The sequence below is a fragment of the Panthera leo genome, chromosome C1 (genome assembly GCF_018350215.1).
Source record: "Panthera leo isolate Ple1 chromosome C1, P.leo_Ple1_pat1.1, whole genome shotgun sequence".
NCBI lineage: Eukaryota > Metazoa > Chordata > Mammalia > Carnivora > Felidae > Panthera > Panthera leo.
Genome location: NC_056686.1, coordinates 91,229,328 through 91,255,741, shown reverse-complemented (window position 1 = coordinate 91,255,741; position 26,414 = coordinate 91,229,328). Strand labels below are relative to the sequence as shown.

Here is a 26,414-nt window from a genome sequence, read left to right as displayed (position 1 = left end):
GTTCCAGGGCATTGTAGAAGAGGCTGCTTGCTTCCGTACAAGTCCAGGTTAAAATATTCTTGGGTAAATCACCAACTATTTTTCAAGTTTGTAAAACATGATAAGATGACAGCAGAACTACCTCACGCAAATGCAGAATAACATACAAAAAGATACTGGTCAGAATTAAACAGGAGTCCAAATTGGGCAAGAAGCATACAACATTTCTAGGTGAGGATCCCATTGTAGGCAATGCTCTCTCCCAGGGCTCTGAGACTTTATTTTTGCCTTTGAAATGACTTATGAATGTGGCCAAGAGAAAAGAAAGTGACGAAGAAAGAAAACACAGAGAACTCGGGCATAGCAGTGAGCTGTTGTGCTTCCCTAGAAATTGCAGTGACTCCATGGAAGATGTTCTGCTCTGTCCTGTGGATCTTACTTGCCAAAAACTGGCACAGAAAATCTGGCTTAGAACACATCCAGTATATCTGTAAGGCTTATGTATTTGAAGGGCACTGAACTGACTTTTGCCTTTCATGCTCTACAATGAGCACTTAATTATTTTCAGGTCTGCTACTGAGTAGCTGTCTGACCTTAGGCAAGTCACTTAGCCTGTCTGGAATTCAGCTTTCTCATCTGATGAATGATGAATGAGATTAGATATTTTATTATGTGCTTTAAGAAATAGCATCCTAGATTTCTTTCTTTGTATGCATGAGGGAAGGAGGCAAGGTAGAATGTTGATAGACCATTACATTAGGAGAAGTTGCATGATTAGCTATTTCATGACCCATAGGAGATGTTAAACATTTCCCCAAGTTCTTATTTAGGGAGAATTAGTTGGACCATAGAGAAGAGCTGGCTAATTTTAAAAAAATTGGTTATTCCTATATTCACATAATCTCAAAGTATCTTTTCACAAGAACTTGTTAGTAACAAAGGGAAAAATAGAAGCACCTTAATCAAGTGATCAATGTTAACATCTACTTGATCTAGAAGAAGTAGATCACTTGTACCTCATAATGTGATGTTCTAAGAAATATACAGTATCACTTTGGTAGTATTCCTGCCCTCACAAGGCATATGTTGAAGCTAATTGTGAGGAAACATCAGACAAACCCAATTTGAAGGACAGTCTACAAAATAATTGCCCTGTATGCTTCAAAACTGTTAACGCCCTAAAAGACAAAGACTGAGGAGTTGTTTCAGTTTAAGTAAGGAGACTGAAGAGACGAGTACACACAGCATGTATTGGATTAAATCCTGTGCCTGAAAAATAATTTTTATTTACTTATTTATTTTTGCTGTAAGGACATGCATAGGACAGTTAACAAATTTTCAAGTTTCTAGATTAAGTAATAGTGTTAGGTTTTTGCTGATAATTGTACCGTGATTATATATGAGAAGCAAATGTCTTTGGCTTTAGAAAATACACACTGAAGTATTTAGAGGTAAAGGGCATTATGTCTTCAGTGTATTCTAAAATGGTTCAGGAATAATAATAGAGATTGATAAAACAATCACGGTAAAATGTTAGCATTTGAGGAGTTTGAGTGAAAAGTATATGGGAATTCTTCATATTATTCTTGCTACTGTAAGGATGAATAATTTCAGCATTAAAATTTTTAAATGGAGAGATCGTCCCATTAGCTGTAACAAGATTGAGAGAAAATGGCAGCAGCATTCTGCTTTTTCCCCCCGCTCTAGGTGCAAGGGGAGCTTGGGACACGGATTTGGGGGTATGTAGAATACTAAGTAGGTCATATTTGAAACCATCTGTTCCTTACATATGACCTTACTGTATTTGCTTATTCGTTTATTGTTTTATTGAATAAATATTTACATAGCACTTACCATGTGCCAGGCCCTGTGCCACATGCTGGAGTTACAATAGTAAATAAGATGGACAGTTTGGTGGACAGGGACAAGCAGAAGACAACTTCACAAAATCATCAGAAATTTTGACAAGTCTTGTGAGGCAGAAGCACAGATGAAAGTGTATGATAAGAGGGCCTACTTAACCTGCAGTGTCCGGGAAGGACATTTAGAAAAAGTCACATCTAGGTGAAATGTAAAGGATCTGTGTAAAGGGTGTGAGGTAGCGGAGAGTAGGAAAACTCCACAGTAGAGAGGTAGCTTGTGTGAAGGCCCTTAATCAGGAAATAATGTAGCATGTTTAAGGAATTGGAAGGCCAACATGTTTGGAGCATAGCAGGTGCATTCTTGATATCTACAACGGGAATGTATTGAGCTTTATAAACAAAAAATGATATGAACTGGTTTACATTGTTTTAAAAGACCACTATCTACTCCATGAGAGTGGCTTGGAAGGGAGCATGGACAGAACAGAGGTGAGTTAGGAAGTTATTGCAGATATCTAAGAGAGGAATGAGGCTCGTTTGGACTGAGTTCAAAGTGGAACAGAACTATGGTAGATTTGGGTATCTTCTGGAGGTTGAATTGATTGGATAAGAGAATTGAGGTAGCAGTAGTACAAGCATGAAACACAAGTACTTGCCTTGGACGACTGGCAAATGGTGAAGCCACTGACTGACCAGGAAACAGAAGAGACATAAGAGGAATAGAGAAGAAGGTAAAACATTCAGTTTTGCACGAAGTTTTAGTTACCTGTGCATACTCGATGGTTCAGTAGGCAGTTGGCACCAGAAGGAGTGGTCTGGGTTGAAGATAGAGCTTTATGAATCATTAACACCTTCATTTCATAGTTTACATAGAATATAGTATTATTTTTATATAGGTTAAATGATTTATTCTGGTGTTATGTTCCCGCAAGCCTTAGGAACCAGACTTCTTTGCTCCTCATTCTCAAATTGCACTTTGCACAGTGCCTTTCATGAAACATGTGTTCAGAGAGGACTAAATAAATGAAGTCAGACAATAAGGTCCATGGGAGACAACAGCAAGTATTAAAGCACTATGTGTAGTTGATATTTGAAAAATCATGGGTAAATAGGTCAGTTTGAAAATAAAATATACATCAGTATGTTCCTTTTGGGGACAAATACTATAGCAGTCCCTCAGAAGTCAACAAAATCTTTGGTCACTGGGACCATACAAATGACCTTGCAGGACAAAGTCAGAGCCAGAGCCTGCGTGGCTTTGCCCTGGTGTGGTCTCTTTCCTTCCACACGTGTGTCCCCATTATTCAACTAACCATCTGACAAGGCACATGAGCTTCATTTTAGACACTGTGTTAGAAACTTAAACAATTTGCATCACTCATATTTATTTAACTCAGTATGCATAATATAGCTTTTGTATTTCTGATAATTCCTGAAACATCCTGACAATGCCTTAGTTACCATTTATTAGTTTAATCACAGTGTAACAGTGGACAATATTTATTACCTCTTACATACAAACTCCTCAAACATCCACTTAATTTATAGTTTTTACCTTCTTGTGCTTGTAATTCAACATACCCATTTTCACCTACCCTTATTTTCTGATCTCCTTATCTTATGCTCCGTCTTTTGTCCTCCCTTTCTCTGATCACTTGGCATTTGGGTTTGATTCAATTTTATTCTGATAATGTAAATGTTTGTTTTAATCCTATTATAATAGTTTCCTTGGGCTGCCATAAAAATTACTATAAACTGGGTGGCTTAGAAAAACAGAAATTTACTCTGTCACAGTCCTGGAGACCAGAAATTTTAAACCAAAGTGTTGGCAGGATTGGTTTCTACTAAAGGCTCTGAAGTAGAATCCATTCTATGTATTTTTTTTTTTTTATAGTTTCCAGGTGACCACTGGGAATCTCTGGCATCCCGTGGCTTATAGAGACGTGATTCCAATCTCTGCCTTGTCTTCACATTACCTTCTCCTCTGTGTGTCCTGTCCTTTTCTTGTATCTTATAAAGATACTTGTCATTGCGTTCACAGCCCACCCTAATGCATTTAGAGGCCACTTGAATGTGAGATGATCTCATCTGGAGATCCTTAGCTTATATCTACAAAGACCCATTTTACAAATAAGATCATATTCAGAGGTTCTAGGTAGACGTGTCTTTTGGAACCATTCAAACCCATTACAATCTCATAGTATCAATTTAAAATTTCTCCATCCTTATTTTGTTTGTTTATAACTTATTATTTATCAGTTGTCTATAAGTTAGCATGGTAAGAGGACTTATATTATTAGGGTAGACAGGCAGTCAGTAGATGGGGGTTAGAAGGGAACCATTACCTTAATACAATCAAGTGTTTTAAATGGATCGTAACATTCCTGCAGTAAAATGCACTGTCTTCCTAAGAGAACGCACTTCTAGCCAATGAGAGTTTCCAAGACTTATGTCTGAAACTTCCTTCATATAAAATATTTGATACACAATGAGAACCTAATAATTCTGATATTTAATAATTTTGTGATTAATAGAATACAGTGTTTTTCAAACACCTATTACATACATTAGATTAATGTCTCCAGTGATTCTGTGAAGCAATAGCTCCAAAAGAAGTGTCATGAGAGGCTTCCTTTGTCAAACAGATACCCCACAAGTGCTGCTTGTATGACACAGGAAAGGGACAGTTTCCCTAGTTTACTTCATCATGCAATACTGGCTCATAGTGTTTAAAGCCCATTTGATGAGCCTTAAAAGAGTTGGTATATGTCAAGTACCTAGAACAATGTCTGGCACGTGGGTAGTGCTGTATGCTTTAGCTCTTCCTGTGCCTGCTACTCCTGCCACCACTTCCAATATTGCTGTCCAATGTGAAATGCTACCTTAGCCTCATTTGACATGTTTTAATGCATTTATAAAGCCCTTCTCCTTGGGACTTGGATTTCTTACTGCCACTACCTGGGCTTCAGCTATATTCTCCCAGTATCCACTCCCTTCTATGGGCTAAAGGAGCTACAACAAATGGCGGACATTCTAAAATTCTTTTTCCTCAGCGTGTCTATGATGTCCACAGAATTTACTGTTCTTGGGAAACTGATCAACTATAGTTGCACATCTTCGTTATCAGGTCATGCTGGACTTCTTTTTTTTATTTACTTACTTTGAGAGCTTTACTAGCTACTATAAGGCATCTTTATCCCAAACCTGATAGCTTTAAAAATTAGTAGCCAGTGCCCAGGGTCCCTCCAGAAATATAGCTTGCAGATAGAAATTCTACAGATTCAGATAACCTCATTGAAAGCCATCTTGTTTAATGTTTAAAAGCTCAAAAAGTAGTCCTTATGTTTTAATATTTTTCATCTTTTATACTGTCCCTCCCCATAGACCTTATATTCTAAATTAAAAACTAGTCTCAATGTACGTGCTGTCCCCTGACTAGAGTACCCTCCCATGGCAGCTCTGATCAAAGCCTGTAGTCTTTCTCATCTCTTTTTCCTGAAAAACAAGCAGCAGCTTATCTAAATTGAGAAGAATCCCTTCTTTTCCTTCCTAAAATTTGGATGAGGCTCCCAGCTTTGAGGTACAATGCTGAGAGCTCTCTTTTCTTGATACCCACCGATCCCATTCCAAATCTGCATAAGGTAGCAGGTCTTAATTCTGTAACTCTCTTCTTTCCCAATAGCGTGAGAAATTAAGTACGGAAGTGACCAGGTTTTCCTTTCATTCGTTCCTTTCTGCGTTCAGTATTTATGAGCATCTGTTTGTACCACGTACTGTATCACATATACCCCTTAAGTGTGACATAAAATTTAGCTTAATGTCTGAACGATAGATGGGGGTGCAGAGGGGTACTTGGTATCGAGGCTCCTTAGACTTAACAGCCATATTAGCCCTGGTCAAGGTTTTTTCAAACAAGTACTTTTTTTAAAAAAAATTTTTTAATGTTTATTTACTTTTGAGAGAGAGCGAGAGAGAGCAAGCTGGGGAGGGTCAGAGAGAGAGAGAGAGACACGGAATCCAAAGTAGGTTCCGGGCTCTGAGCTGTCAGCACAGAGCCTGATGTGGGGCTCAAACTCACAGAACCGCAGGATCATGACCTGAGCCGAACTCAGATGCTCAACTGACTGAGCTCCCAGGCACCCCCAAATAAGTACCTTTTATGACATTCCTGAGAGATCATCCTCAGGCTTTGCTTGAACTCTCAGTTGTTGGTGGCCAAATCTGTTACCATCCTGGCCAGCCTGCTATGGATGCACTCAAATTTGTCAAAATTGAGCATAAAACCTCCTATATTAACTGACTTGCTGGTTCAGATTTTTCTCTATTCAAGGCTGCCTTTCTATTTAAAGTTCAGTCTTCTCTGTTAATTTCCCTCTTCCCTTTCTCCTTCCTTCTCGTAGGATACACTTCTATTTGGATGAATCCAAGAACTTTCCTCATCTCTTCTCACCAGTAACCCCGCCATAGATCCCCACATTCATTCATTCAACAGATCTTTATTGGGAGCTTACTGCAGGGAGGGCCTTGTTCAAATTGCTGGGGATACACGGGAGTGAAAAAAACAGACAAACGTCTCTGCCTTTGTGGAACTTACACACTAGTGGGGAAGGCAGATAATAGGTAAAAATAAATTATATAGTACATTAGAAGTTGGTCAGTGCCCTGGAAAAATAATATACAGGGCGATGGTACTCAGGAGTGCTAGAGATGGTTTACTGTTTTAACTGGGGAATGGGAGGAAGATGAGGAAGATAAGAAGGGGCTCATTTTTCCTCCTTTTGGTAGCTTAGCAGAAAGCTGGCTCAACAGTTCTGAGTTTTCTCAACATTAGAAGAGGTTGACACCAGCCACTTGTTCCAGAAGCTCCCCTAACGGGGCCATTCACATGACCAGTGTCTTAGTCTGTTCAGTCTGCTATAACAAAATAACATAGACCGAATGGCTGGTGAGCAACAGAAATGTATTGCTCACAGCTCTGGAATCTGGGAAGTCCAAGATCAAGGTGCCAGCAGATTCAGTATCTGCTGAGAGCCTGTTTCCTGGTTCATAGAAGACACCACATATCTTCACATGGTGGAAGGGGGCGAGGGAACTCTGTGGGATCTCTTTAATAAGAGCATTAATCTCATTCATTAGGGTTCTATCCTCATGACCTAAGCACCTCCCAAAAGCCCCACTTCCTAATACCAGCATATGAGTTTGGAGAAAGGGGGAGCACAAACATTCAGTCCATAACAGGGAATTTCTGTTATTATAAGGTTGCATAAATACTCTATCAGTCTGTAGAGCAGGCTGCTGGAAGCTTTGACCATGGTGTGTGCAGACCATCCGTGCCCAACCTAAGCAATAGGACAACGGGAATTTGAGGTGCATTCTACCTACTTCTCTGCCTACATGTCATCCCCCCTGGTCAATAAAGCCTGTTTTCTCTCTGTGCCACAAAGCACTAGTGATGTATGTCCATGACTCTTTTATGGGGCATCAAAGTAATCCTCATTGTGAAGGTAACACTTGGGTAAAGACAAAAGTGAGAGGGAATAGCCAATGCAAAGAAAGCATATATGACATGACATGTGCAATGTGGCCAGAGCAGAAGGACAGGTAAGGGAAGCCAGACCATGTGCTGCTTTTCAGGACTTTAGCTTTTAGCCTGGAGGAAATGAGAGGCTGCTGGTGGATCTAAGCAAAGGAGAGACATGATTTGAACCTTAAGTATTCATAGGATTAGTTTGGCTTCTGTGTTGACAAAAGACCATGGAGATGTGCGGGACAAGGTAGAAGCCTCCCTAGACCAGTGAGGAGGCTCATGCGGCTCCTCAGCTAAGAGATGGTAGCAACTTGAACCAACGTGTAGCCACATAGGTGATACATTTTGAAGGTGATCCAACAGGATATTTGCACTGGATGTGAAATTGAATAGCAAGAGAAGACACAAGGACAACTAAGCTCTTGACCTGAGCAAGTGGAAGACTGGAGGTTTTTTTTGTTTTTGTTTTTGTTTTTGTTTTTAAGGAGAGGCCCAGATGAAGCCTAAAGTGTAGTCCTAGCATTCTCAATCCAAAATGAATGGTTTCCCTATCTCTGTATCATTTCTGTATTGTGTCTGTCTTTTCACCAATCTGTAAGCTCTTTTGAAGTCACATGCTCTTATTGTTGTATCTCCAATAGCACCTTAGCACAATACTCATCAGTAGTTGCTTAATAAACGTCTACCAATTTTTTTTAATTTTTTAATGATTATTTTTAAGAGAGAGAGAGACAGAGCATGAGTTGGGGAAGGGCAGAGAGAGAGAGGGAGACACGCAATCTGAAGCAGGCTCCAGGCTCTGAGCTGCCAGCACAGAGCCCAGTGCAGGGCTCGAACTCATGAACCACGAGATCGTGACCTGAGCCGAAGTCAGACACTTAACCAACTGAGCCACCCATGTGCCCCTCTACCAATTATTTTTAAAGAGTAAGGAGTTAGAGTTAAGTTCATGTTTTGATAAACTAGATGTCTATAAATAATCTGAAATTCCTAGAAATGTCAAATGGTCTAATTTTCTGTAACAACAGGAAAGGCCTTATACTCATCTTTTTCTTGATACTGGCTTTCTACGCTTACACTGTGCAGTGTTGAGTACAGACTTATTTTTTTTTCCAGGATTTCTAGACCTAAGTTTTCCTTGTTATAATTTTGGATTTCAGCTTAAGGGAGATTGGTCTATTTGCCAGATGTCAGCATTCAATGAAATGAAACCAATCTAAATTATTTAGTTTTTTTTCAGTGACAATATATAAAATGTACAGTAAACATTATAAACATTGGCAGGGGAGCAAGTCTTTGACACTATGTCTAAGGCATGGCTAAGTTCTAAAATAAAACCAGGTTAAGGACCACAAATTTAAATTAAACATTCATTAAATTCTCAGCATGTTCTCTGCTGCTAGGCCATCTGTAGACAGCCTTGGTAAAAAGAATCTACTGGATCACTCGTCACAGTGTCCCACATAGGAACATGGTTCTCCTCCAGGCCACTGCTGCGCAGCAAACTCCCAGAGATCACTCTATTGATGGTAGCACCATTGCTGATCTCTTTACTGACAGCTTCTTTTTACATAAGTGAATGTGAACACTTGTGGTTGTTACAACTTAAAGCTGAGTGTTAGGCAATGTCTGTCTCAGAAAATAATTAGTAAACGCTTAGGCTCATATTCAGTTACACATGTAATACATGATTATGTGGTAGTTCAAAAATACTTTGTGATTTGATAACCAGTATCTTAAGGAAGAGTGTTGACTGAGCTTGGCCTCCACGGGGTATACATTTCAAATATTATTAAAAGTTGAGTAGATTTTCATTTGCTCATGAACATGAATGGCGTAATCAAGGAGAGCTAAAACTTCAAAGCAACGTTTCACTAGCCTTGCCACAAAAGTATAGGCATCAAATATCAACTCTCTAGCACTTTTTATTCTACACTAAACACTCTGTTCTTCTTTTCTTGACTGATACACTTCTGTGTTCGGTGGTTCTGTCTTGTCAGTCAAGTCTCAGAACTGAATAATATTCACTAATGATTTATAGCTTCTATTCTCAGTTTATTAACAGGTAACTTCTGTTTCAGTTAGAGAATGTTTGTACTTTAGGTTTTGTTTAACTTGGAAAAGTTGATAAATAATATTTGACTGCATCCTTAGTAGTTCCTAATGAGGAATATTAAGTCACTAAAGTATGAGCCATTCACTTCATAATGCCCCATCAATGTTAACCCAACTGAGCACCAGGTATCGTGTGAAAAATAGCCAGAGAGACCAGCCTGAATGTGTTGATCTCTCTGAGTAAACTTCTCCTTTGTTTGTGCTAATAAGGAGCTCAAAGTGTTTGAGAAAGGAGGGAAGTTAGGTCCTTAATTAAAGCTTGCAGTTTGCAAATGACTACTCAATGATAACGTTCTCAACATAGACTTAACATTGTCTCAGAGGATACAGATATGAATAAAAAGAGTTGTTTCTCTCAAGAAGCTTCCCAAAATGATGTGATGTACTAGCAGATAGGCTATCTATAATACTAGGTGGTGAAGTGAGTATGAGCCCAGAAAGTGAAAGGAATGGAAGATAATCATTCCCCCAACATCGTCATTTGAATACACTGTTACTCGGCTGTTTCTAGTTCCATTCCAGGATATGCACCTGCCAATAATTCTTCAATTAGCGGCATCTTGGTATGAGAGAAGGAGTTTGATGAAGAAAACATGTATTTCTATATGTGTTTTGAAATAGGTGGATATGTTCTCGGTAAGGATGTAAATATGTTTTGCAGGTTAAGCCATTCTGCAAAAAAAAATTTTTATCAAATACTTTATTCTGACATCATTTACATCTATATTTAAACCCATACTTTCCAAGGGAAACATGTTGTTTTATACTCTTGTCTCTGTAGATGCAAGACATTCAGATGCTATTTTGGCAGCTTTTGAGAATTAAGGACCCAAAGGCAGTGAAAATTAATGTATAGGAAGAATGGCAACAGTAAGTCATGCTACGATGTATAGAAAACTAGAAAGCATCCCTACCAATTTTTAAAATATTTGGCTGAAAGCTATACACTGGGTGGTAGGAGAAACTTATTAACCTTTTACCCCTAAGAGGATTCCTCAGGCATACAGTATGCTTAATGCCAAGAGATGTACAGTATTTAATAGCTGTTCAGCATCTCAGAAAAAATTAGTTATTGTAAGAATATCATCAATAGATTATGGTTCTCAGAGATCCTGGGGAATAAAACCTGAAAATATTTCACATTCTTTTCTTTGTGTTGTGCTGGCTTTTGTTGGAGGTCTTTTTGAGCAGTTAAGTGTGCAGAAGATGAGCTAAATGAATAGGAGGAGGAGACATAAGGAGCTTGCAAAATTAAATATCCTGCTGAGACACTTGTCCATTCAGCAGCTTCAGTGCTTAGCACTGGGCCCGATCCTGTGGAGAAGCAGAAGCAGTGTAAGAGTTAGCCTCTGCTCTCCAGAATCAACAACTTTTTGGAGATAGAACACAGGAGCACATGCAATAATTAAACAGTAGAGCCAGGGATGTAAGTGCCTAGAGATGACTAGAAAGAATAGGGAAGAAGACAAGTGTTGTTGGGATTGGTCATGGAAGACTCCTGGAAAGGGCCTGAGCAGAGCCTTGGAGACAAGGAGGTTAAGGTTAGCAGAGGCAAGATGGAGGAGAAACATTCGAGAAAGAAACCGATACTGAGGGCCTTGGTGTGCATGCCCACCAGCTGGTCTAGGGGTAAAGAATTTATATGAGAAAATGATGGAATATTTGGTTAGAAAGGCAGGAAACAGCCAGACTATAAGTAGCCATGGAATTCAGGGCAAGAGTTTGGATTTCCTAATCTGGGAAAAGGAATGATGAATCTTTGTCTATTGTGAGTAGCTGAGAGGCAGTATTTCATATGGAATGGAAAAAAATGTTGAAAGCAAAAAGACCAACTGGGAGGCAGTTGTCTTAGTTTAGAAATGGCGTAAGTACCTGGGTTGGAATGATAGAGCTGAGAATTTGGTGAAGGAATAACTTCATATTTCGGAGGAAGAAGAGAGTGAACAGGAAGAGGCAAAAAGCATACTGACTTTGCAAGGGTAGTTTGCAAAGAACACAAGAGTCATTGAAAAAAAAAATGTGGAGGGTTGAGCTAGGTTATGGGGATGGGGATCATGACTTTGGTTTCAGGCAGGTTGCATCGGAGATAGTGGTTTTCCTTCATGGCAGTGTCATGAAAATATCTGAAATCACAGACTGGAATTCAGATGAGGAGCCAAGGCATATCTTAGAATCTGTTTGTTCCCTTCACTGGGGAAAAAAATTAGTTCCCAGTGAAGCCAGTAGAGGAGCCAAGGCCTAACCCTGGGGGAATAGCTACCATTCAGCTAAGATTATAATATTTTAGATAAGATTGAGGAAGATTCCAACTGTAGCTATTTGACATGAGTGCCAGTGCTTATAAGGCTTTTAGGGTTAGATAAGAGACAAGGTAGCACACTGAAAGTGTGTATCTGAAACAGATTCAAGTTCACTTTGCATAGTGAGGCATTATCCGTATCACTTCAGGAATGTTAGATATTTTTAAATTAGAGACAGGTTATCTGATCTAATGTATCTACCTGTTGAGATTATTTAAATTTCATTTAATTGTGTTTTCATTGATTTCTTATATCTTCCTTCTAGAGCTAACTTATCTCTTGTTATAGTTCAGACTGCTGACTTAAATTATCTTCATTAGAAATTTTGGAGAAATGCAGTCTTCTTTTATTACTTTATGGATAAATAGTCCCAGAGAGATAGTGAAGGATGGACATTTAGAAAGCAGTCCAAGGAGAAAATTCTAGTACCTGCCAGAAGGAATCTGTAGAATGGGGGTTCTAATTTAAGTTCTCACAAACATGGGATAGGAATCTTGCAGATTGTCAAGATACAGTTAGATGTGAGCCATTTTTCTCATTAGAGATGGCATCCCCTCTTGTCTCTAATAGTGTGTATAACATCTCAAGGAAATTAAACCAGTTATGTTGCATGGCAATAAATGAATTGAGCATATTGTAAAATTAGTTGTAATGGCATGTATCACTGAGTTTTAAAACAAAAATAATGTAATGTGGGAGATGTAATGGATTAGAAGAGAGCCTTGATTATCAACAAGGATATACTTCAGGGTAGGTTAAAAGTAAATATGTAAGGACATTCATGAGGAAAGTGTCTTATATGAGGGATCCATAGTCCATGGTTGCAAGAGCAACTGAATCTCCTCCAATTCCCACGGCCAGTCTACTTAAATAGGATCTGAGGATCCCCTTAATGAGTTACGACTGTTCCCAGGTATCAAAGAAGCCCTTCCTGACAAGAGTATTAACTTTGGGAGAATTCTGTGGCTATCAAATCAGTCAATGGTCTGAAAGAGACAATCTGTATTGCAAGGTTATATGGACGCATTGCAGTTTGTTTAGCCCACTTTCACCTCCTCCTCGGTTATAGAAACTTTTGTTACAGTTTAGATTAGGTCCAGGTACAAGTAACAGAAATCCGAGAAAACACTGGCTTAAACAGGATAGACATTTACTTCTCATTCTCATAAAAACCTAGAAGTGGCCAGACCAAGGCTGGGGGAAAGGGCAGGTCACCTCTTCCATAAAATCTTCAGAACTCCAGCTTCCCTGAAGCTCATGAGCTACTGTCCTTAAAGCGAGGCCTTTCTTCTCACGGACCCAGATGGTAGCTTGTAAATTCCGTACAGCAGGGTAGGATGAACAACCAAAAAGAAAGGTGAATTCATGTGCCAGGGAAGGTACCACAGGCCACCTTCCAACACCCTTGCTTATTATATCGTAGTGGCAAGAACTTAGTCATATAGTTGCATAGACCTGCATAAAGACAGAGAAGTGAAGTCTTCCTTTTGGGCAAACTTGGCCTGGCCAGATAACCTATTGCAGGGATGAAGGGGGAGAATAAATATTGGAAGAAAATTTATAACCATGCCTTTCTTTTCCTTTGCAATGGCACCATGATATTAACAGGTAGAGTTTTATAACTGCTTATGGAGGTACCTAAAGCAGAGTGCTAGATGCAGAGCAATGCAGCAGTTATGAGCCTGGACCCCAAAGTCATACTGCCTAGGTTTGAATCTAGGTTGTTCTAAAAATATCAAAGGAAAGTGGTATTAGTACCTTCCTCTTTGAATTGTTGTGATGGCTAAATTAAATATTGAGTGTAAAACATTGAGCAGGACATTTAACACTTCAGAACCATTTGATGATTATTAGCTTTTATTATTAAAAGTAAAGTAAAAAGCTTCTGAGGGTAGTTTTTGCATAGAACTTTTCCATACATTCCCAAAATTTCCGGATGTATTTACTTGTCCAGGTATGGTAAGATTTGAAGCGATTTACATTTTTGTGGTAATAAATTAGCATGTGCATGCTTGGTTAGGGGTTGGGGATGGTTTCTAACAAATTGTATGAGTGTTTCCTTGACTTTCCTATGGGCTCTGCATGTTTCCTTGACCCTACTCTATAGGCTCTTACTTGTTTATATCAGTTTTGATGTGAAGCATATTTTACATTAAGAATTTACAGTCTCCTCTTTTCCACTGGTGTAGCAAAGTGGGAATTGTGTATCACATCAAAAGAAGGCCATCCTCGGATGGGAGGGGTTCAAAGATGACACCATGGTAGAGTGGGTATGCTGTGTTCACCGCTAAAGGGATAGCTCTAAATTTCAGAACTAGTGTCAATCAAAATGTAAAAATCTGGCTTGTCCTTCATTTAGAAATGGTGATAGGAGAGAAGTGGGTGAAAGTGAAGCTTAATACTCCAAATTTGATGTGACCATTTTCTTAGGATTATAGACAACGAAATAGCTGTGTTGAGATTTTTTGCCATTACCTAAATGCTCTTTTGCTTCTCTCTTTTTCTTTCTTTCTCTAAGCCCCTTCTTTGTTCTGTGGGTTTTCTTTTGTAACTCCTCCAGACTACAGCTTTGTTCCCCCTTCTTCTACTCCTTTCTGGTCAGGTACTGCTTTACTGCTTTTATATGTCTTTTCAACTTGCTTCTGTTTGCAAATAAAATACTTTGACTTCTATGTGTAGCTTCTCATGTAGATGCATCTTCTCACAAATAGTCCCTAGAGTCCCATTCCCACCATGCAGTTTCCTCTTCTCTGTCATAGTCACCGTCTGTCATGACATTTCACTCTCCTGGTTTTGTGTGTGTGCTCGTGTTATGTATTTCCGTTAGACATTTTTTGTTTTGTCTTTTGGGTAGAGGTTGGAAAGGGTTGAGGGCTGAAAGCATAAAGCGGGAGATGAAGCACTCTATAAAATCATTAGTTTTCTTGAGGATCAGAAATTTTAGCTGAGAAAAGCCAATGCTTACTTATTCCCATTAAGAAAATAAATAGAACCCAATCCCAACTTTGTCTCCAAATATAAAAGTAAAACATATTTCATGTTGCTTGGAAGGATGACTGTGCCCATCAGTTTGTGTGTGGGCATTCTGGTCTTGATTTCAGTCATTAGTCTGAGAATTTAATGGCTGTTGATGTGACATGTAGGGGAGTACATTATGGCTAGGTCAAGTATGTTTTCTTACAGATTTTTAAAAATTAACCTGTAAGTCCCAATGGAATCATAACATTTAGTACTAGAAAGACCTTGGAAGTCATCTAGCATAGAGTTTTCATTTTATAGGTAAGAAAAGTGTGGCCTCAAGGGTTAAAAGACCTGCGCAAGGTCACACAGTTAAGGTGATGATTGGTTTTTTCCGTCACAGGGGTGTCTTTATGTGCGCCAACTCTAAGAGTAGCGACCCGGTAATGGGACGGTTTTCAGTAAGAAAACTATTAAAGTGGTTTGTGTCTGAACAGTAAAATAAAATGACCCATTTTTACTCCCTTTACAGTTCTGAAATCTACAGCATTGCTATTCGTTTATCTTATGATGGACACCTGGAGACTAAAAAAAAACCCTGTCATTGCAGAGCCCTGAATAATAGGCTAGAGATCCCTGTCTCCACGTGGGCAAGCTCTTCCAGGGTAATGCAGGTCATAACCGCAGCTGCCTGGGCACCAGGAACTGTTAAAAATACAGATGGATGGCATTTCCCATTTGTTTTTCTTACACTTGTGTTCCTCTCCCATTTAAGGTTTATAAAGTCCTACCGTTCCCAGGTGAGTGATTCTCAGAATCACTGCACGTATAATTGAAAACACTTTATAACCCCAATGAGCAACAGGTAGAGAAGTTAATATGAAATGTGTTATAAAACACTAGAGAAGAAAAAACGTACAGCTTGAATAGAGTTTTTCTTTCGGGGCAGGGTGGGTTAGGACAAGGAGTAAGTTAGCACTTCATTCCTTCAGTAAAGGTTTTCTATACCTACAGTATTTGTTTGAAAGAAAGAGGATAAATTGATGGTGTTTATGCATTCTTTCGGTGAAACCTGACTGAAGCTTCTTCACATAGTGAAACTCTATATGAAGCAACAATTGAGTTTGTCCCCAAGAAGTTTTAACCAAAAAGGGCTGGTTGGGGAAGGAAGAGCCTTTTAACTAGAAGTAATGACAATGACATGGATTCAATAGGAGAATTTCAGAGCAAAGCATTTGGTTGTTTTAAGTCTTAGTTGGAGAGATTATGAGATAAAAATGTAAACCTTTGACCTTAGAGGTTCTAGTTAGAAATAGATCATTGTGCCATCTGTAGGGAATGCATGCTGGTAATTTTAGGTTCTTTTCTTTTTTTTAACAAAAGCTAGTCCCTGTTTTGGGGTTCTGATGAAGAATGAAACAGAACAGCGGTTCTTTAAACTGCCTGAAATGAACTTGACCACACCAGACTGAATTGAAACAGCAACTCTGCTGCTTTCAAGGTCCTCCACCATTATCACTAGTCTGTAGTGAAATCATGGCTGTGCATTTGGATTGCATCTATAACATTCATCTGATTAGGTTCTGGTGGTCGTGGGACCACAGATCACTGCTGACTCACCATCATTTCTTTCCAGTGCTAAGTCCAAAAGTGCTGGGCATCGCCGTTGCTCGGTATGACTTCTGTGCCAGAGACATGCGAGAATTGTCCTTGCTGAAAGGAGACGTGGTGAAGATTTACACGAAGATGAGTGCAAATGGCTGGTGGAGAGGAGAAGTAAATGGCAGGGTGAGCTGTCCCTCTCGATGTGCTTGCGCGGGTGAAGGAAGGGGACTGGGCTGCTGTGGGCACCCGCCGTGGGGCTGGGGAGAAGCCTTCACCCCACAAGCCTCTCCAAGGCTCTGGAGAGTGGTGGTGTTCCTCACTGAAAATAGACACTCAAGAAAAAGATGTTGAATGAACATGATTGTGGCATAAATAAAGTTCACCTAGGCAGGTTTGATGGCTTCCTATTTGGAAAAGGATTGAGGAACATTTCCATTCTTTTTAGTCCATAAGCCTCGGAGCATAAATTTTATGTGGAACATAGAATATTTATAAGAGCTGCTGATCTAAATTGGAAAGAATGGAGACATAGTACCCCTTTGTATCCTGTTCTATAGCAGAAATAGGGAGCGTTAAATAGTATAGCCCCTTAGTACACTTAATTTACATATTTGTCTGTGTGCTAGCACATTAGAACACTCTTTAGGCTTCTTTTATTCCTCTGTCTCCATCACTCATTCTGTCGGTCTTCTAGGGCAGTTAAATCAATCTCCTTTACCTACAGTGGCCATAAAACCCCAGTTTAATCGGGGTGTTATAAAAACTAAATGCTCTATTTGTAGAGCCCTTTGAAATGCCAGATGTGAAGTCATGTTGCTATGTTGGTTGCCTTTCTTTTTTAGGTGGGCTGGTTTCCATCCACGTATGTGGAAGAGGATGAATAAATTCCACTCCAGCGTTACACCCTGCACCAGAACTTTCAGAGAAGGGATAAACAGAAGCCTGCACAGCATTGTGAATTAACTGAAGTGTTTAAAAAGCCACATTTCTGGCTATTCAACATCCTCCCTCCTTTTCCCCTCCTAAGTCTTAATGCTGGGATTTCTAAAGATGCTGGTACTGACAGATTAATGGCTTGCCTAGAGCTGTGCAAGAAACAGCCTGCCAGTCTGTCATTGTCGGGGACTAGGGCACAGCCAAAAGCTTTTTTTTTTTTTCCCCAAAAGAGCCCTGCAAACACATTGGTTCGTATTTCTTTTTACCATGTGTGGTCAGGCACCATGAATGCCAGCTATCAGTAAATGGTGGACACACATTTACTTTCTTCTCATGTGCCATTCACCAGAATCTTTGATGGTACAAAGAAGCAGAAGTTTAATTTTGCTTTTCCCAGCATGAGGAAAAATCAGAGTCTCGCTTTTTGGGCAGCTTCCGGGAAAGGTCCAGCACTCCTTGTCTTAAATTGCTTCACAAGGTGACTCATCACCTGGCAGACACTTTTACCCCCAGATGTTACTCATGATAAAACAGAGGAGGCAAATGCTCAGGTTTGCTTCATAAGTGATATATCCCAGAGGGGTTTTAATTATTCATTGATGTTCTGATTATATTTGCAAACTTCTTCATATAAAAAAAAGTACATAAAAGAGTGTCTTCATATTAAATTTTCAAAGCCTTCATGATTTCATAGAGTTATTTTGGAAATGTGTAATTCACTCTATGAAATAATCTTGGCTGGGTATGTTCTGGGTAATTTCAAGTAACCTGGGAAAGGTGGCATTGTTTACAGAAACAGATCAAGGGCTATAACTGATTGTAAGTCATTTTATGGAAGCAACATCTATTAACATAAGCTCCCCCCCCCCCAAAAAAAGGACATATTTGTTGAATCTCACATTTTCCTGGAGTATTTACAGTAGCACAGACAACTTTGGTGAGGATTTTGAAAGGGAAGCCCAGCTGGGTCCTATATGCATTTCTGGGACAGGAGGGTCACTAAGACTTTTCTAGTCTTATTCACTGTGGGCTCCCAGCCTTTTACTAGGATCTTCCCACCTGCAGCCCCCTTGGGAGTGTCCGTTAACTGGTGGGAAGATCTGTTTTGCAGTGCATTTATTTGACCAAGCCTTTACTTTTTATGTGAGGAGGTTAAATATGTTCTTCCTGGGACATACAGAGTCCTTAGTCAAGACAGTCAGGTTAAGACACTAACTTGGCCCTTTGCTGATGAAATATTTTCTCCGTAGCAGAAGTCTTGTTCTGACAAGATTCAGAGTGTTTCATGTTTGAAGACAACCAAACAAAACATGAGAAGCATTAATTTAATAGAGCCAAACTAGGGACATTCAGTTCTGAAATTCTGGATCATCTCTGAAATGAGGTAGGTAGGTGTGGCCTGCCCTTTCCCCAACCCACTTTAATGTCAGAACTTAATGTTCAGTAGGACATATCCCCCTTCAGAGACCCTCGTGAGCTAGGACTTCTCAAAAGATAGATTCAGGACCTTTACCTCAGAATTATGTAAACTGTGATTGTGTTTTAGAAAAATTATTTGCTAAAACCAGTTAAGTTTTTGTATATGTGTAAATGATCACAAAAATGAATTTTATAAAATGTTCTGTACAGTAAAGTTATACCCTCAAGGTGTACTCTCAGAATGGATTCTTTCCTATGAAGTCTTACCTGCGATCCTGTGTCTCGGGAATGTTTTGTCTGTTACTGTCAGCCAAATGTTACGGAGAAAGTCACTTCACACAAATTGAAATACTCCTATGTATAGTACTGTAGCCTATATTGTTTCTTTTATTGTTATTTTAGCCAAGAGACTCCCTCCCTTACAAATGGTGTTTGGTTTTCCTGTTGCATTTCATAGACCTGGGGGTTTCCTAGCAGAGGACATTAGAGCCCCTTTTCATGACATTGCCAATTACATCTTTGTCTGTGTTTAATACTTTGTATTGGAAATTTTAAATGCTGCGGATTTGTGTAGATTTCTAATACCAAAGACAGAAGTAAACGTTTCTTCCATATGCTTTGTCTTGCCTGTATGCAGCCATTGTGTAATATGGTGAATTAGAGTGGTATTTCACTTTGTAATATTTTGTAAATATGTCAATAAAATAGTTACTACTTGCATTACATTGATTTCTTGAGAGTTGAAGAGTCTATTGAACAATTCCATAATTCAACATCTACCTCATAATCAACAAGGGAATGGAAGCCCTAATTTTGATCAGATTTATGAAATCTGAAAGTTATGAACCTACAAGATATACTCAAGTAGTGGCAAATAATATCTACTGCTGTGTTCACTATGTGCCACACACTGTTCTAAATGCTTTGTGTGGACTAACAACTCCAGAAGGTGGAACCCCATATTATCTCCATTTTTCATATGAAGAAACTGAGGCATCATGAGAGGTGGCAACTTGACCCAGATCATACAGCTGGTAAGTGTCAGGACTGAGGTTCCAACATAGGTAGTCCAGCCTCAAAGCCTGAATAGCCACTACTACTCTTAGAAACATTTGCTTGTTTTTGCCTTGTAAAAGAAAACCTCCAACACATATTCCCTAGAGAGACTATGTCAGAGATTGACTTTTGTTTTTTTTCTGTCTTGATTCAAACTTTGCACAGAAAATAGCAAACTGCTAAACCAGAAAGGCACGGAGGCAAGTTTCCTTTGGCAGAGAAGGCCTGAGGATTGTCCTCAGTGGTGGGGGCAGGCTGGCTTAGGAGAGGGTGGGAGCCTGTTCTAAGGGCCAGGAAAGGCTTGTTCCAGGAGTACACAGTAGTATGTGCCTGACATCACCAGCACAGCTGTGCTCAGAAATACAAAATCCCCCGATTTCCTTGTAGTACAGTGCGTTATCCAGCTCTCATGCTCTTTACTCAGAGTCTTTGGTGTCTGGTTTTTCTCTTCGACATATTAACATTTCGTGTCTCTTAGACCTTCCATCAAATTGTCACCATCCTCACCACCATTGAGAATTCATTCCCCCATTGTTTATTCGTTGACATGGGAACATATGCTTTATAACATTCCTGTATTTTGTCTTCCATCAAGTAGTTGAGTTAAATATGTGGATAATTAGAATTAGTCTCTTGGTGCTTGCTCTATTTGACAGCAGTATAGAAGAGTGGTAGGAGCTTGGCCCCACACATCAGACTGCATATGGGTGCACATCCCATCCCGGCCACACAGGGCCTCAGCCAATCAGTATAACAATGGTACCTGTTTCACAGGATGGTTGTGAGACTCAACTGAGGTTATATCTATAAAGTGAAAGAATGCCTGACCTGTCCTGAACCATTTTTGTCATCATTATCATCACTGTTGTCATGGATTTGCTGGCAGATTTGGGTAGTTGCCATATTAATCTTTGAATTCCTTTAACATAATTCAGGCTCATTTATTGGATTAGGGAGCATAACTCTGCAGATTCTAAATTAGTCTCTCCAGGAAGGAAATTCAGCCATTTGATATCCTAGGAAGAGTAGGAGTTTTAGCATCCATCAGATCTGGGTTCAAACCCCAGCTCTGCCATTGACTCTTCTGAAATCAATTGTCCATAATAAAGGAATAAATATGAAGGATAAACCATAGCATGTGAAAAGGATGCCAGCAAAGAGCCTGGCACATGGTGAGTACTCAAGAATTCTCCTTCCCTTTATGAACTGTAAAGTACTCAGCTTTTATTTTGAATATTGGAGCTAATGCTTTGTTTCATAGGCATGGTTTAATTTTGAACTTATTCAAATTATAGATGGAATAAAAGGTGTTAAGGAAGATTAATATGCAAACCCACAAACAATCTCAGAAGTTGAGTTTAATAGCTCCACATTATTTTCACTAGGAAAATGGAATTTTCACCCAGCTCATAATCATTTAGAGTCAGTCCATTAGTCACTTCATTTCTCACTGAAACTAGTTTTCTGGGATTGGGTGGACTCTGATGAGAAATGTTATGTACTCACCTCTGGCAGACTTTGGAAGGTACCTTATTGTAACTAATGGACAAATCCTAGAAAGAAGATCAAAAAGGAATCCTGTCTCTAGTTAGATGCCATCAATCAGGATTGGGGAAACAGCGACACAAGACCTACACAAAATTTAAAGCATTCTAGACTCTGGCTCTGTCAGAGAGTTCCAGAGTTTCTAGGCACAATGCAACTGTGGTAGGGTCCCCTCCCTATGGAAAAAAAAAAAAAAAAAAAAAAACGCTTTAAGGCAACCTGGTTATGTGCATACATGACATCCCTCAAGACCTTGTAACATGAGTCCACTTAATCAGACTGCATGTTTGTATATTACCATATATGGGAGACAAAGAAGTAAAACAATACAAAAAACTACACAACGTGGCATTCGGGGCTCAGTTCTTTGGGTACAAATCCCAATTGAGCAGTGACTGCATGAATAAAGTTGCTTCCTGGAAAGAAAAGCCTCCGTGTCACGACTCTGTGTGAGAATCCTGCACAAATATAGTAACTCAGATGTTGAGAGGCCTCAGTGAAGAAAGAGAATGTACACAAAAGTCTCATCCTGTGCTTTATTTTTAATTTTTTAATGTTTATTTTTGACAGACCAAGCACGAGTGGGGAGAGAGGCAGAGAGAAGGAGACACAGAATCCGAAGCAGGCTCCAGGCTCTGAGCTGTCAGCACAGAGCCCCGACACAAGGCTCAAAACTCACGAGCTGTGAGATCATGACCTGAGCCGAAGTCGGATGTTTAACCAACTGAGGCACCCCGATGCCCTGTGCTTTACTAGACACCAGGGTCCGTGTTGAATCCTAAGCTGGGGGAGGGTGAACTCCAGAATGGCTGATGTGTCCAACCTATCATCTGCTGGTAGAGCCTTATCCCCTTTTCCCAGCTGAAAGCACACAAGGTCTTCATCTCTGATAGGGAGGAGGTTAACTGGTTGAGTTCTCTTACTTCCATTTTAGCTTCCAGTTTTGTGAAGTTCTATTTTTCTTCATGGTTCAGAATAAAGAAATTAAAAGGCTTCATCAAAATGTGGAGGTTTTATAATATACCAGCCTTAACCTTGAAAGTCAAATGTCTGTCTGGTGGCAGTAACAAGTAATTGCATAATCATTTCCTGGCTGTAAGTGGCACGAAGGCAGCTTGGCGGGTCTGCCTTAGTCACACTGGTGACAGGGAGTACTGTGGAGTGGATTCTTGTGTGGGGACTTGTGGGCACCAACTTTAGCTTCTGTGGCTGAACCACTAAGTATGCTTTGAACTTTGACTCTAACAGTTGAGTTCTCTGTGGATGGTTACAACCGAACTTCAGAAACTGCAGCCGCTCGCGCTAACACTGGAGATTGGCCAGTTCTTGGCTGGTGACATGACACAACCTCTCTCAGAATTAATTGCTTGGGCATGCGTGCTTCTGGACTCACCCCAGCACCTCCGCCATAGCAGCAGTACATTTGAGTTATGACTGCTCTGTGCCCACAGGTGGTGGGCATGCAGATGGTCTACATTTAGTATGGATTATCCTCCTGCCAATAACAAAAAGTAAACATAAACATCCCTACATTTACAGTCTATGGCTCATGAAGTCATTTCACAGACTTCAGCTCATCAAATTTAGAGTAGCATCTGAAAGGCAGGTAGGCCCGCCTTATTCTCTTTCCATTTTAGAGATGAAGAAACTGAGGCTTGGTAGGATGATCTGGCCCTCCCAAGGCCAGACTCATGGAAACCCACAGATTGAAACTCTTGGCCAAGTTAAGACTCAACCCCAAGTGTCCTGGCTGCAAGTCAAATAAACACTCTTTATTCAAATACGATACAGCAATGCATGAGAGCTGATTTTTCAAAATTATTTCTACAATTCCTAGGGCCTTTCCTCTGAGAATCATTCAGGTAGCTGCTGAGATCCAAGGTTAGGTGGAAACATGGCTGGATCACAGCCCGTGCATCTTCTGCTGTCAGCGTGTACTGATGCAATTGAAATGTGTCAGTCTGTCTGATCAGAGAATACTTTTGAATTTTCTAGTGATTTGAACGTCTCTCAGGAAAGGGTTTTTTGCTTTGTTTTCAATGATAATTTAAGATCTGTCTTCTCATTTGGATATTCTCTTTTTTGTACTTTTAGGCACAGGTAGAATACCAGATGTTTGGTATATATGATCTAATTTATCTAATTTATCTAATTTAATCCTTTTAAGAATTCATCAAAGACTGATCACGAAAACTCTAGTCCTGGATGAGTGAATCTTCTACAGTAGGGCTAGATGTTAAGACTATTTGGCCTACTTTATTGTTGTATTTGACTTTTTGTCTAAGAAGCAACATGGACTAATGGTTAAGGCCTCATGAGGACTTAGAAACCAGACTGTCTGGCTCTACCACTTACTAGCTGGATGAGGTTGGGCAAGTTGCTTACACTGCTTGTTTCTCTATAGTTAAGAATGAGGTGATGATAGAACCTTATTTCAAAGGGTTTTTATGAGGGTAAATGAAATAATATGTATAAACAAGAGAGTTTTAAATTTGCATCTTGGCCACCATTTTTAATTAAAATTTTAAGGTAATAAATACAAAAATAAATGTTACAGATGTTAAAAGTTAACTCAGACATGAAAAACAAAACCTCTTTTGTATGTATATTGGCCTTTGGAAGAAGCATCTTGAGTTAATTTCTCACATTAGTAATGCTTTAAGAATGATGTTTTAGGAGCACAAATCGAACATGGTGCATGGTATATTAGTTATCTACTGCTATGTAACCAATTACTCCAACACTTAGCAGCTAAGGACAACAAACCTTTATTTTCCCATGTTTTCTGTGGGTCAAAAATTGGAGTAGCTCATTGGTTATTCTGGCTCAGGATCTCCCATGAGGCTTTGATCTAGGGGTCAGCTACAGTCATCTCAGTTTCCACTGGGGGAGAGTCTGCTTCCAAGCTCACTTATGGGGGCCTCTCCACATGGCTGCTTCACAACATAGCAGCTGGCTTCTCACAGAATGAGCCAGCCAAGATGAGAGACTGGGAGCACTCAAGGTGAAAACTAGCCTCTTTATAACTTAATCTCAGAAGTGGCAGCCCATCACTTATGTTCCATTCTGCTCTTCAGAAGTAAATTACTAAATCCAGCTCACACTCAAGGGGAGGAGATTGTAAAGGCATAAATACCAGGATGAAGGGATCACTGGGGGCTATCCTAGTGGCTGCTTACCACAGATGGGTAAATTGAAAGATTATTTAAGCCAAGTATGTGGTCTGTCTAAAGTGCCTGGGTTAGTTTGGAGAAAATTAGTTGACTAAAATTTAGTTCTTTGAAGAAAAACAATGTCCTAATGATTCCTTAAACCAACATTTACTGCATTCCAGGCTCTGCAGAGAATACAGGAGCACATAAGAGAGGGGAGTCTCCTTGGGGAGGTCATTTTCTTTATCTTTTCTTATTTAGGGAATGCCCTTCCAAGGCTCAAAGTGTTGAGAGAGGGAAAGAGAGAGGAGGCGGGGGCAGGGGTTGCGGCGGGTTGGGGGGAAGGAGAGTTTTCAGATGCATAAGAAGTGGGCTCAATCTCACAGAAACAGAAAAATGGAAGCAGCAACTAGATATTCCTTGGAAAAAGCTGTTGAAAATTTAAAATTATAAAATCCCCAGGTATCTGGAAGTCATTCATTCATTCATTCAACAAGTATGTATTGAGCTCCTTCATGTACTTCACCATTCTAGGCTTTGAGGATACAACAATGAACCTGACACAATTCCTACACTTGAAGAGCCAACATCCTTGCAGATGGTGACAAAGCAATAGAGATGTAAAAATAGGTACTGATGGGTGTTACCAAGGGGGGAACAAAACAAAATAAGTGAAGAGAGCATTATTTTATCTAGTAGGGTGGTCAAGGAAATGATTTTTGAGCAAAAACCAAATTTAAGTGAGAGGAAGAAATATGTGAATATATGAGTGCTTAGTGGTGGGAGAACATCAGCAAGGTGCAAGAGTGGTTGGAGAGAGTTACAAGGCAGAGAGTGACAGGAGATGATGTCAGAGAGGGAGATCAGGCCAGTCTTGTAGGTGCAGTAAAGAGGAAGGTTTTAAGTAGGGGAATGACGTGATCCTATTTCCATCTCAGAAAGCTTACACTCAATGCTATGGACCGAGGTAGAGCTGAGCCTGTGACATCAACGCTGTTTGCCATTTTTCTCCAAGTAACTCCTATATTAGCTTGCTAGGGCTGTCGCAACAAATACCACAGACTACTGGGCTCAAACAACAAAAATTCATTGTTTTCTAGTTCTGGAGGCCAGAAGTCAAAGATCAAGGTACGAGCAGGCCAGACTCCCTCAGAAGGCATTAGGGAAGAATCTGAGCTTCTGGTAGTTTTGTGGCAGATAACTCTAATATTCACATGTGTGTGTGTCTGAACTCCCCTTTTTTATAAAGATACCAGTCATATTGGGTTAGGGTCCCACCCTTCTCTAATATGACTTCATCTTAATTAATTACATCTGCAATGGTCCCATTTCCAAGTAGGGTCACATTTTGAGGTGCTGAGGGTTAGGACTACAATATATGAATGGGGAGGGGGACTCAATCCGTAATGGTTATAATTTTTTTATATACTCAGATTATTGGAGAGCTTTCTAGAAAATATAAAAGCTTCAGCAGAGGTTAGTAGAAGAGGGTATAGCACGGGAGGAAGAAAGTGTACCAAAGAGAGGCAGATGCCACACCACTTGATAGAATGTTCCTTTCCTGCTCAGGAAGGATAGACTTTGGCAGAAATTGAAGTAGTTGCCAATGGAAACAATACCACTTTTACCCATGTATTTTCCTGCTTATCAGCCTTCAGCCCTAAGTGAGTTATCCCCCCACCCCTTTTTTTTCCTCACCTTCCGTGTCAAGATCACACATCTTCTCACCAGGAGAGGAAGACTCCTAAGCACTTTTGTGTGATGAGCTCATTAGGAACAAGCAACCTATTTAAATGAATTAATGAAACACTCCCTGAATTCTGTGCAAATTAAACCTGCATCATATGAAGAAGGGAGGAAAAGTCTGCTGTGGTTTTGTAGAAAGGTGGGAAATGCCCTCAGTGTTTATTACACTTAATGATGAGATATTGTTGCCTGGGTGGTTTGAAGGAGAAAATTT

The 26,414-nt window shown here is 39.8% G+C and overlaps 1 protein-coding gene and 1 long non-coding RNA gene across 8 annotated transcripts in view; one reads left to right on the top strand and one right to left on the bottom strand.

Annotated features, from left to right (window-relative positions):
• The window catches only part of VAV3 (vav guanine nucleotide exchange factor 3), a 468,861-nt gene extending 449,449 nt beyond the window's left edge, over window positions 1-19,412 (top strand). For all 6 annotated transcript variants that reach the window (XM_042953185.1, XM_042953183.1, XM_042953186.1 and 3 more), the window contains 2 exons: window positions 16,378-16,529; window positions 17,189-19,412. In XM_042953185.1, the coding sequence (XP_042809119.1) occupies window positions 16,378-16,529; window positions 17,189-17,230 (194 nt within the window). In that variant the 3' untranslated portion in view covers window positions 17,231-19,412. The remainder of the gene's footprint in view (window positions 1-16,377; window positions 16,530-17,188) is intronic.
• LOC122228241 lies at window positions 12,506-21,393 on the bottom strand. 2 transcript variants are annotated; one of them, XR_006206487.1, is made up of 3 exons: window positions 21,264-21,393; window positions 16,362-16,501; window positions 12,506-13,238 (listed from the first exon to the last, which is right to left on the bottom strand). It is a non-coding gene; the product is annotated as an uncharacterized LOC122228241 (long non-coding RNA). The 2 variants fall into 2 exon arrangements; XR_006206488.1 differs by having other exon boundaries at window positions 16,362-16,454.
• Between the last annotated feature and the right edge of the window lie 5,021 nt (window positions 21,394-26,414).